General features: G+C 39.4%; 1 protein-coding gene across 4 annotated transcripts in view; it reads left to right on the top strand.

Moving 5' to 3' along the window:
- The first annotated feature begins 1664 nt into the window (after window positions 1-1664).
- LOC103480140 (schwannomin-interacting protein 1) overlaps window positions 1665-12909 on the top strand; it is an 18186-nt gene continuing 6941 nt past the window's right edge. Inside the window, exons 1-8 of one of the 4 annotated variants that reach the window (XR_001777599.1) lie at window positions 1665-2089; window positions 2533-2778; window positions 4429-4553; window positions 6175-6289; window positions 6380-6505; window positions 7567-7684; window positions 7759-7931; window positions 10442-10496. Coding sequence is in view for 2 of the 4 variants with exons in the window: in XM_008434983.2 (XP_008433205.1) it covers window positions 2075-2089; window positions 2533-2778; window positions 4429-4553; window positions 6175-6289; window positions 6380-6505; window positions 7567-7684; window positions 7759-7859 (846 nt within the window). In the remaining 2 variants the exon portion in view is untranslated. Of the gene's footprint in view, window positions 2090-2532; window positions 2779-4428; window positions 4554-6174; window positions 6290-6379; window positions 6506-7566; window positions 7685-7758; window positions 8394-10441; window positions 10497-12909 lie in introns of those variants that run through there. The other 3 variants (XR_001777598.1, XM_008434983.2, XM_008434984.2) reach the window with 3 other exon arrangements.

Genomic DNA, 12909 nt, shown 5'->3' with positions numbered 1-12909 from the left:
CACTGGCCCCCCTGGGCGCTCCTCTGGCTCCGCCACTGCTCTCTGAGTGGGAAACTCAGAGAGAATCGAACAGCTTTGTGAGTAATACCAAGATCTTAACTTCATTACATAGTTCATAAAGTAAAAACCAAAGACAGAAAGTGACTTAATGAAACACTTCTCTGATAAGGTTCATCAAGCGATTGAAGATCCTGATCTGTTTGGTCCCAATCACTCAGACTTTCTTGAACCTCAGATTATTGGGCAACAGCAGGGAGGAGCTGATGACTTCCTCTGTATGCTTTTCAGCCACAAGAGGTCGCCAGAATCAAATCAATGGGACCCATGAAAGATCTACACGTATTCATTCAAAATGAAATAGCCATAGAAAAACGTTGAAGAAAAAGACCACAGCAGCAAGCAAACTTAACTGGGTTTTTGTCCTGTTACTCCAATGTTTTCTATTATTTTGCTGTAGTAAATTTATAGAGACGTATATAAATATCTACCCATTCGTTTATTGTTGATTCATTATTCAGTTTTATCTTAAGTTTATAAAAGCTCATTTAGGGACAAGAGCTGCAAATCAGCTCATGCTAAAAGCATCATGATACAGGAATCTGTCTTACTCAGTTTCTCTCTTACTGTGTATCATTAAAAAAAACCTATCAAAAAGCATAAATAAAGTTATCTTACTGTCACACCACATGCGTGACTCATGGGTTTTAATATAAATTAAAAATTATGATTCTTATTAAAATGTTTTTTCATCAGTCTCCTGTTGAACAGTGGATTATCTTTGTTAAGGAACCTAAAATTGTATGAATTTTGTGGCTGTTAGACGTCTATAGACGATTAGATGTTTTGTAGTTCCTTGCTGGAATCTTTAAGCCATTGAAAACTATCTCAATGAGAGATTTAAGTGAATAAAAATCAGACAATTACATTATAGCTACATTGGTTGCTCCAGTCGCACAACTTCTCATATCATTCTTACTGACTCAGCTCTCAGAAGCAAACAGAAGTTGGATTACTATTGTGTTTTTTTTTTTTTTTACACATTTACACTCAGCCAGGTCATATAAAGACCAAAACATAGTTACTTTATTAAACTTGTTAACAAAGAATATTTCAGAATATGCCTTGATAACATCAGTGCCTAGAATAGTGTTTAGTCTTGTCACAAGGATTAAACAATTAACATCTTTTCACATGTTAACAACTTTATCATAAGAAAAACATTGTATTTTGGAAAAATGTCAGGGTATTTCCTGTTAAATTACACAGTACTGAAAAATCCCTTAAGTGCCTGTGGGAGTACGTGGCATGGTCTAATGAAAAGAAAGTATTTTCATATAGTTTTGTGTCAGTTCTGAACAGTAATAGTTACAAAAACACTTTGCACCATCTACAAAACCATCATACCAAGACATTGTGATCTATCTATCTATCTATCTATCTATCTATCTATCTATCTATCTATCTATCTATCTATCTATCTATCTATCTATCTATCTATCTATCTATCTATCNTCTATCTATCTATCTATCTATCTATCTATCTATCTATCTATCTATCTATCTATCTATCTATCTATCTATCTATCTATCTATCTATCTATCTATCTGGGTGTGTAAATTTGTGACGTCACTTTGCCAAGATGTAACGGCAATTATTTTGAAGGCAGCAACAGGAAGTTCCTTTTCTTCTTCTCCACTTTTGCTGTCGCTAATGTGTTTCTTTAAGATTCCTCGAACTTTCTCCCGATGTATTTTTTTTTTCCTTCAGGGAACAAACAATCCGCAGAATAGAGACTCCCTGAAAGACAGAAAAAACAAAAGACACACGAGAGCTGAGGGCGTCTTCTGAACAAAACTCCTTCTGGTTTTGCTCCAAAGAGGCCAGACGAAGTGAGGCGTCTGGGAAAAGTTGAAGACTTGGCCCGGGACAAGATGAGCTAACTTCGAAAACTTCCTCGGCCGTTTTTTTTCCTCTGGAGGACGTAAAGGCTCCTGTGAGAGGCTCACTGCGCAGCTTCAGGTTAGCTTGTTGAAAACGAGTCTACTAGAGTCTCCTCGGGTTCTAACAGTCTGCATGTCTAATAACCAGGTAAAAAGTTTTATTCACGTTTCAACAAACAACGAATGTTTTCATGGAACAAATTGTAGCGCCCGTCTCTCCAGAAGTCAAATAGAAATACGTGTTTGATTTTTTTATTTTTATTTTAAAAGAACTAACAACAACAATCTGAATTTCATGTTTGGGTTATGTTTTTATTTTATTTTATGGTTTTATTAAATTAAATGTTGTATAATACAGTATTCATAATTATTCTAATAGTAGAGGATTTCAGAAAAAAACAGATAATTTTTAAAATGATAACGTGGTTCTCCTGTAACGCAGTGCAAAGGGTTATACTGAAGACCTGCATGTTCACAGTATCTGACATCATCTTAGGCTTCCAACATTTTACACTGCTGCAATGTTTCTAGTGTTTGTTTTTTCTCTCCAAATCACGTTGACTTGTATCAAACTATTTTCCCTGTTTAAAGATGGAAGGAGAAAAAGAAAAGCAGTGGGAGCAGCAAGAGGAGAAGGAAAGCAACGAAGCAGAGGACGACACAAGAAGCGATGATGAAACCTGCAACGAAGTGGAGGATGGAAACTCTGAGAGGGCGGTGATGGTTTGGCAAGAGGGCCACGAGAAGGACGATCTGGGCAATCCCATCATGCACTGGGAGGCTCTGAGCCTGTGCATTGCTGAGCTTGAGAAGCAGGAGGAGGAGAAAAAAGCGAAGGTCAGGACGTCTTTCCGAACCACGGGGTTCCTACCGTTCGTTTTTCAGCCCTTCAGATCAACACCAGGCTTGAATTCTAAACTGTAGCTCAGAATGAACCAAACCTTTTGACTTTCTGCATTAGAGGCTTCCACACAACTCAACTTGGTGCCAAAAGGTCAGAGGTCGCATCTCTGAAGATGTATACCTTCATTTTTGATGAAAGATAGCCGCCAGTGTGCTTCACTGTTCTTGTTCAGTATCTATTCACGTTAAATCTGAAGCAGTCAGGCTTATCACCTTTGACCACATTCTGAGGTCAAAGGTCACCGTGTTTCAGGAAGACATTACTGATTTAGATGTTATGTTGTTTGCTGGGCTAAAAGGGCTTCTAATTGTGGAACATAACATTTTATTTTAGCACCAACAATCCTTATTTTCCAACTTCTGATTTCAGTACAAGATCATTTACGTGAAACTCTTAGGTCATATTTGTAAGCTGTGTACGTCAGACGACTCTGAAAAGCTTTATAAAGCTGCACCATGCAGAAGTGTTAAGAGACTGGAATATTCTATTTATGTACATGTTTGAAATTCGGCATCTTCCATGACGACAGAAAGCTGAAAATATTTAACAGTGAAGCGTCAGAATGCTGTTTAAATATGCGCTGACGTGTCCTCTTATCCTGAATCCTCCTCCTTAAAACATTTTTCGTCGTAAACCAGTGAAGAAGAGCCGTTCATAAATTCCAGGTGGACATGATGATCCTGCACAGCTGCGAGTTTAAAGAGACAGAGCCAAGTTTCACGCTGCGTTAACCTCGGCAGCCGACTTGTTCCTAAAACCGTGATGACAGACGAACTCTGTGTCTCATCCAGATTTAAATCTTAGGTTCTTCCTCTTCCTGTCGCAGTCAGACGGTGGTGGCCTGTGACTCCCACATGGTGAGTTATTTATACGGTTTATTGTTATCTGAAGAGTTTTGATGCATCATACCAGCAGTGAGTTCAGTTAACCATGTTTGGAAACCCCCCGAAAATTTACTGCTGGAAATATCTTCGCAGTTTTCTCCACTGTTGGTTCCATAAGAACACGAGTAAATATAAATATCAATATATTCAATAATAATATTAAACACACCTGCAGTGTGAGGTTTTTTCCATTCCATCCGTCTGGGTCAGAGATGAGCGGGCCAGATGCTTTCAGGTTTATAAAAAAAAAAAAAAAAATTCAATCTATAGCATAAATATAATAAACACACAGTGACACAGTTCAGATAAATGCTCTATTTCTGGAGTTCAAACAGAGAACTGTGTATTTCAGTTTAATGGAGCCATATTAGCTCTGACTTAGGCAGAACTGAGTCATCTTTCATGTTAGTTTGGAATAGTGTAATCAATATTTAATGGAGGTACAATATAAGAGAAAAAACTGTTTAAGTTGAGGGCTTTTCATTCCCCGTAAAATTTCAAATAAACCAATAATTTTGATGATCTTCTGAAATGATGAAGATCGATTGGTTCATGGAAGAAAAACCTATAGAAGGAATCCCTGTTTCAGGTTCAGAAAATAAGGATTCTTGGTGCTGAACCGATTTTCCAGTTTTCAACTTTAAAAATATCAAAAGTGACCTTAGAAAAGAGAGTGATGAACACCTGCTGCTGTTCCAGGCCGGAGCCTCTCCGGAGCGAGGCGGGGCCCCCAGGGGCCCCATCGAGGACCGGGGCAGAACCGCCGGCAGCTGGGACGACGGCAGCGACGCCTGCAACAGCCATGTTCTGGCTCTGACATCACGGTGCGCTCGCCTTACACACACACACACGCACGCACACACACACACACACAAACACTGCATTCAGGTGTGATACATTACATTTTCAGATCAATAATAATAATTCTGTAATAATTTGAGGTAAACAGATCTTGACTATGGATTAGCTTTGCTCCAGTAGATTCGAATCTGGACTCTATTTCTTTTCTGTTCTTTACCTGCTGCTTATTGACTCCATTTATATTTATTTAATTGTTAGAAAGTTGTCACCTTTTCAGTTGAGTCCAGTTGAGTTACATGTTTTCGAAAAGGTTTCAGTTATGTTTTATTTAAAAATATATTTAGCCCCTTTTCAGGTTTATGCCTCATTGAAATGAATGGAGAAGAACTTCAAACTCTTCCTGAACCAGGTGCTTTTTGAAACTGGATTACTTCCTAATGATATAAAAAAAAACGCCATTTAACTCTACAATGATTAACAACAGATGTCCTATTCAACATTTAATGTCTTTTGTTGTTTTTATAATATTGTTCAAGTTTTATGATGGAGTGAGACAATTTAGGAAATGCACGTGTTGCTATGCCATTAAGTTGCAGTGTAATAAACTAGCTGTGTTTCTGTGTTTAGAGCAGACTAGCAGGGTCTCTTAGGAACATTACTGCCCCCAACAGGTCGGCTGTACAAATTAAACACTGTTTTTTTTGTCCTGCTCTAATTCCAAAGCCTCCACACTGGTCTGTGTGTTGTTCACATTTACTCACCACTTTATAAATTTACCCAGATTAGGCCGGCGGTGGGTGGGGGGAAGAGGACCTACCTCTTCTTTAGTCAATAGAGCAAACTGCACCAAACAAAACTAAAGTCTGCTTTTGTTCCCGATAACAGACCCAGGTTATCTTTCATCATTTTTCCAGTTTTCAGCTGATTGTTTTGCTAATCGGGTAACATTTCATGCTTTTCTGATGTTTCTGCTAATATGCTACGTTTCACCAAGAGTTCTTCTGATTCAGTTTCTTCAGTATCGATTTTTATTTATTTTTTTTAGCCAACAGTTTTACTAATTCATCAGATCAGCACTGAGTTCTGTTTTTACTTTTCGAAATGATCTGGTTATTCATTACAAGTTAGGGTTGTATATACTAGCAAAATACATTTTTATTCAAAAAAGGCTCATTTGTGTTAAAGTTGATACAAACTGACTCATTCGCATTTTGAATGAGTTATTTGGTTAATATATTTTAGACCACTTGGGGGCGGTAATGAGCAGTGAAGTTGCATTTCCAGGTGGCAGCGCAGTCTAATGCCAAAAGATCATTAAACACAAACTTAAGCAGAAATGTGAAGTTTGAGCAGAAGTAAAGGAAGGTTGAGATTGTTTCACTACTTTCTTCATGTGTAATGTTTTCCATTCTGTTCACTATAAACATTTTTAGCTGATGTTATTTAGCAAGGCAGTCTACCGTCTCCCTTATGTGATATCATTTCACTTTCATACATAAAAAGGGATTTTTTTCCCTTAAAACCTGTGTAATTCTACGGTTGAATCCATATGCAGTGTTTTTATTATTACTGTAGAGTTCTTGCCCAGAAAAAGATCTACTTTCACTATTTTTGTTAAAGAATTGGGTCTATTTTCTTTTCCAGCCTGCATACACAGATGAATCTCCAGCTCTGCTTCATCAACAACAGTGAAAGTGAGGAGGAAGAGGATGAAGAGCAGGAGAAAGATGTGTGCAGCAAGAAGAGCAGCAGCTCCTGGGTAACAACCTGCAGCCTGACCCATCAATATCAAACGGGCCCCATTTATTTCCTCTCAGTGCTCCTGCTTGTTGTCCCTCACCCACAACAGAAGAGGACAGCACCGGCTCAGAAGAACTCCCAGAATCCTTCCATGTCTGAAGAGCCAAAGTCCAGAGGCTTCAGGAACACCCTGAGGAACCTTCGAGACCGGCTGAGGACCGACCAGAGAAAAAAGGTAGCAGGACCGGTGTGCTGCTGCGTAGAGCACAGTGATGTAGAAAAGCTGCTCTGTGTAGCTTGGATGTCACAGAACTACATGCTGTCCTGCACCAACGGGCAAGAATATAGATATTAACATTATTTAACATGAACTCTGTTTTTCAAGTGTTTATCAAATCAAATTTTATTTGTATCAGACATTTCAGCAACAAGGCAGATCCAAGTGCTTTACATCATAAAAACACAAACATACAAAGTCATAGAAACACAGTCAGAAATTTAGTCAAGTGTCATTAAATGTTTCATGTTTCAAAATAAACTCTAAACAGGTGGGTTTTTAGTAGAGATTTAAAGGAACTCAGTGTTTTGGCCGTTTTTCAGTTTTCCAGACGTTTGTTCAAGATTCATGGTGCATAGAAGTTGAATGCTGCTTCTCCATGTTTGGTTCTGGTTCTGGATGCAGAGCAGAACCAGAACCAGGAGACCTGAGTGGTCTGGAAGATCTGCTGATACAATAACAGCAGATCTTTAATGTATTGTGGTGCTGAGCCCTTCAGGGATTTATAAACTATTTTAAAGTCTCCTCTCTCAGTGGACAGATTATAGAACTGGAGTTTTAAAGGCCCAGTTCCTGTTTTCCAATGTTAAATTTGACATTTTTAAATGGCACATTTCAAAAATGGAGCTGGATTCTCAGCTACTTATCGGTTTTTGCCTTAGTTAAAGAAGTTAGCATATTGTCATTGATCATATTTTATGCTAGTAATTAAAAAAAACATAAAATATTATCTTTCTTGTTCTTTCAAAAAATGTTGCCACAGCAGCAACTATTGTGTATTTTTCTCATTGAAATCGAGTTTGAAATGTTAACAGTGACATTCCTGAACATACAGACTCTACCTGACGCAGAGGTAACGCTCGTTTTTATCTGTGTTTGGCTTTCAGTCAGACTTTGGTGTGTGTGTGTGCGTGTGTGCACGCCTGTGTGTGTGTGTGTGTGTGTGCGTGTGTGTGTGTGGGCGTGTGTGCGTGTGTGTCAGGTAGATGTTAAAATATTGAGTTTTCTCGTGTTCTCAGACAGCCGGTCGTAGAGAAGCAGCGGCCCAGCGGACCCACCTGGAGCTCAGCGATGTGGAGCGGCTCAGTGTGGAGCAGCTGAATTCACTCTGTGCGTCTCTCAGACAGGACATACAAGGTGAGCCGGTGTCTGACCACCCAGCACGGCTCCGCGGCGAGTCCGGCTTCATTCGGTTTCCTCTTTTCAAACAGACCTGAGCTCTGAGCTGGTGAGTCGCCTCCACATCCGGGACCAGCTGAGGACGGAGCAGGACGCCATGCTGCTGGAGGTGCAGGATCTGACCGCTCTGTGATGCGTCCCGTTTCGAGCATCGCATCGGATTTTTGCACAGAAACCATTTCAACAGAGCGAGCGCACAGCTCAGGTAGACTCAGACATTCACCACCACAGTCTTCCTGTCGGTACTCTAAATACAAACTTCCAAAGTTTGCACTAGGATAGAAGAAACACTCACTCCAGTCACTCCGGGTTTGATGGTCTGTCTGCTGAGAGTCATCACCACTTCACCTGTGAGTTCCTTCACAGCACGAACACATGGGAGAGATTAATCCCAGCTTGCGTTGCGCTGGTTTCTCTCACTAACTGGCTCCTCAGGCGACCCAGCTGTGGACGGTGACTTTTGGAAATGTTTCAAGGTCACACAACTCAGAATGTAAGAAGAACGTCCAGGAGCTTCAGTCAGAGGCAGCTGGACTTCTTCTCTTGTTTCCTAATGACGTTGGTCTTCTTCGGTTCTGAACATGGTTGAAGCAGGCCTGTCACAATAAACAATAAATCACATGATAAATGAAAAGAAACTCAAAACTTTTCATCTTTATTGAAAAAAAAAGATTTATTGTTTTTTCTTTTCTTTTTACCAAAAACTGAATGATAGAAGTCTTCAGTCTGGTGTTTTCTTTCTCAAATATCCCTTTTTTTTTAAAACAATTTTGTTTACACAGACTTCATAATTCTTTTTATTTGTTGTTTCCGTTGTTTTATTTATTTTGAATATTTCAGATGTCTTCCAGTTCCAGTGTTTAAATGTTCATTAGAATTTAAAGTTTATTGATCCATGAGAATGTGTTCTTCTTGTTGCTGTTATATTACTTGAAACTAACTCAAAACAACAACAATATTATCATTTTATTGCAATAAGTTCTGGAACAATATATCGTCCAGCAAAATCTGTTATCGTGACGGGCCTCGTTGGAGGTAACAGTCTTCTGAACGTCTTCAGAACTCCAGAGGTTTTTTCAATGAGACGTTGTGTGTTCAGGAAACAGGAGAAGAAGTCCACTTGCTTTCTACTCAACCACTGAGGACTGCCGTGTTCTACATGTTCTAGATCTACACCTCAAATACGAACAGTTCATGTTTGCTGAGGATGTGAGGAAAGCTTAGATTAATTAGATCATTAGGTTTGATGGTTTGATTCATTTCATCAGCAACAAGAGAAGCCAGTTTCTCTGCTGCCTTGGTGCTCCGCTCTAACTGACCCAGAGGTCACGGCTTCTATCAACTTAGAATTAAAATGTTTACAAGAACAATGACAATCGGATATTCATACTTAAAATTAGCTGTAGTTTTTTTTTAACACCAGTATCCACATAAAAAACCAGCTCATGTGGGTCTACATTAGTTCTATATGTTGTTTTTAATTAAACCTAAGTTTTCTTATGGCAATAAAAAAACTAACACTAAACTGTGGAGCATCGGCCACCTAAACTCCTGTTTCTTACTGTTAAATAAATGATGTGAAAGTGATAATGTGGTATTTGTTTTAGGACACTTCGTTCATTTAGTTGTCACTAAAATCCTAAATGAGCTTGAAGTGAAAAACATACTGGGGAATCAGTATCTGTCATAAGGGACTTTTTAGCCTTTCAGTTTTTGAACAGGCGTGTTGGAGCAGCTTGGTCACAGACCTGGAGGTCGTTGGTTCGAACCCCGCTCCCTCCCTGACCCGGGATGATCGGGCCGCAGGCCGCAGATGGTTGTCTCAAATATGTTGTCAGTCAGAAGTTTACATACAGGAAACTCAGTTTATTTTGTTTTGGTTTTTTTCTAAAGAAATTTGTCTCATTAAACTTTCACCAGTTGTGTAATTTTATCATGAACCTGTTAAACAACTTTGAACTTTTTAAAGTTCTCATGTACGGTCTGTCATATATTCTCTGCACTGATCATTTTTTAAATATGTATAACAAAACATAACATTAAAGAATAAACATAAACATGAGCCTTTTTTTGGTTTATTTAATTTAGCAAATTCATAACAAATCAGATTCATGAGAATTTGATCTTTCAGCTGTAGAAGTGAGTTTCTATAGCTGACCATGTTACGCTGTCCACTCACGTTTACACACATGTCACTAGGCAGCGTGGGGTCAGCTGCCCTGCTCAGGGGCACGTTGGCCTCAAACCCACAACCTTCCAATTCCAAGACTAAAATAATGTTTTGCTTGAGGGGCATTGAGTACCTTTTTTCTGGAACTACAGTATATTTAGAGATGGTCTGTGTTTTTCTTGAACATAATTAGTAAACTACTCTAGAAAAGTCGTTTTGAAGTCCATTCATCACAACGAGCTGAACCGGAGCAGGTAAAGACAACATGGGCTCTCAAAGGTGAAGTGTGGAAGAAGAACTGGATGACACGCACTGAAGCACAGAGGGAGGGACTGGGTCACCATGGAAACCACTGACTGTTCTGAGAAGCAGCAAATTGAGGCGAAAGCTGAAGTGATCCAACTGTGTGAACGTCTGCTGATTCCTGCTGCTGTTTGCCGGCGACCGGGAGGCGTTCTGCCTGGAGGAAGTCCGCTTTTGTTCTGCTTGGCATTCTGTGTTGAACTCTTTAAGAATTTGGAATCTTTTCTTTTTTATCTTGGAAGCTGATGAGCACCAGATGGACCTGGAGCTGTAGGGTCAACGTCCTCCTGAGATCAGGTAGGCAGATTGAAGCGATCGACTTGTTCAGAGTTTGATGGAGCTTCGCTGGCCGAACGCTGAGTGACATGTAGGGATGTCGGTGTTTATTTGTGGATCACAGCATTAGCTGAAGCAGTGAAAGTTATTTTTCAGTAAAAAAAAAAAAAAAAAGTTTTGTAAAATATATGGATTTAAATTGTTGAAGCACTATAACTAGAAGAAGTTTAAAAGTGGGATGTCTAAATTATTTTTAAAGCAAATAAATAAAAATACTAAATTTCTTGTACCCATGAGTTTGTGTTCATTTATAAATTCCTGGCTCCCAGTAGTTGGTGAGTGAATATCAAATCCAATTCATCAATGTTTATCCCCAACATTTTGTGAGCACTGTTGCTGTTTGTATTTTGCGTTTATTATTTTGATATTTAAAAACGTGGCTGTTTTAGAGTTACACAGTGTGTGTGGTTGCTGCGGTTACCAAATCCTGTAAAATGAAGTTGTGATGTAACTTCAGACCAGCATTAGACACAAGCTGTCCTTCACAGACGGGTTTTTCCCAGTTCAAGGTCCAGAGGCGTTCGGGATGACCTGAAGCTCTGCAGCCATGTTGCCAGGTCAACAGGCTCTGCAGCCTCCTCACTTATTATACATTATGCACTAAAACAACAAAAATAGATCTGCATGAGGGCGGAAAGAACTCACTGAAACATTGAAGACTGGACTTGTCTTATTCTTTGTTTTACAAACTCATCAGCACACCCAAAGGAAAATGTTGTAGTTTGGAATGAACTTTATTTTCTATTCATGTTGCCTAGTGGTACTGTACATGTTAGTATTGTGTTCTACATCACATATATAAATACTCATACATATATGTAGGTGGCCCACTAACACCTACAGTTTTGATTTTTGTTGCCATAGATTATATATATTGAGAGCAAAAACCCTGGTTGACTGAATCCTGTTCTGCTGAAATTCTACGACTTGAAAAATTTCTCAGCACGTGACTTGACATGGCATTTAACTTTAATTGTGACAGAAATGAATCCCGTGGGGGACAAAACGACCTGTGTACGGAGGATGCATGACGAGACCATGGTCACGTATGGTTACTTATTGCTGAATTAATGAGGTAGAAGGGACTGAATCAGCAACATACCCTTGTGCACAGGAAGGCAAACATTCACTCTGAATCAGCAGCGTGCGACAGGAGGTCAAACAAACGGAGCAAAGACCCACGCCAACGATGGAGAGCAGGGAGGGTGCTGGAAACCACCGGCTCATGAAGAAGTCATAGTGTCCTCCGTTCAGTCTGTTACTCATAATCTTTAAGCTGTGTTGGATTCAATTTACCCTTCATTATACACATAAATTCAGACAAAAATATTCTAGAAAGGTGCATGCAGCCTCCCAGCTTCTGGTCCACAAAATAACAGCAGAAGAGTTTTATTAAAATAATACTGGCGTAGACATGTGACCCATCTACAGGTTGAGGTTTTAAGCGTTACCATTAAAGGGACATTATTATGTTTCCCAAGCTCATTTTATAGCACAACCAAGTAACTGTTACCTTCAGCTGTTATAAAAATGCCATATGCGTTAAATTTGACTTTAAAAATATTTTACTTTTGTAATTTAACTCCTTGAAATTGGACCTGTTTCTTTAAAAACTGCTTTCTGAAACTCCACCTTCAGGAGTGACCAGGCCGTCACATTTCCATCACTGAGGTTAAGTGATGCATAACCTTTTATATTTATTTATTTATTTTTATTATGTCGGTTTTGCACCATGTTTAACAGAAGACATACTGCCTAGAAAATTCCACTTTCTAGATGTATATATTTTCACAAAAGTCTCTGAAATCAAAGTAAACATGTTTTGGTCAAAGTCAGACAGGCGTTGGTGTGTTTGTCCTCTTTTTGCTCTGTGGTGTTTCTGATCTTTGAACTCTCCTGCTGGTGCAGTTTCTTTCCAGTTGGCTTCTTATTGTTTTGTCATGACCTCTGACCTTAACTGAGGCTAGAAAGGCATGCTGCTTTTTATATGCTGCTTTGGGTTGGATTTGGATAAATCTTTGATGTGCCTTTAGACTAATTTTCTTAGGTTGGCTCCTCCTATGAATAGTAATTGATATTCCTTGTTTTTTCGTTTAGACTAGCGGTTCTCAACGTGGGTGGTACCGCCCCCCAGGGGGCGTTCAGAGGACGGCAGGGGGCGCTGGTGGACATTTTTACAAAAGGGGGCGCTGGGATGCCTTTGGGGGGCGTTTAGTCGAAGGTAAACTTTACACCTTAAATGCACAACAATGCCAGTTTAGACTTGGAGCAACTTGGTAAAACTGTATTGTGTAACATTAAATCATGCTTGGCTGCAACTGTATCGATGGCAGCTCTTCTTCTTCTATTCAGTGTTTGTTAGCTTCTGTTAGCT

The sequence above is a fragment of the Poecilia reticulata genome, linkage group LG18 (genome assembly GCF_000633615.1).
Source record: "Poecilia reticulata strain Guanapo linkage group LG18, Guppy_female_1.0+MT, whole genome shotgun sequence".
NCBI classification, from domain to species: domain Eukaryota; kingdom Metazoa; phylum Chordata; class Actinopteri; order Cyprinodontiformes; family Poeciliidae; genus Poecilia; species Poecilia reticulata.
This window is presented reverse-complemented; position numbering and strand designations above follow the sequence as displayed.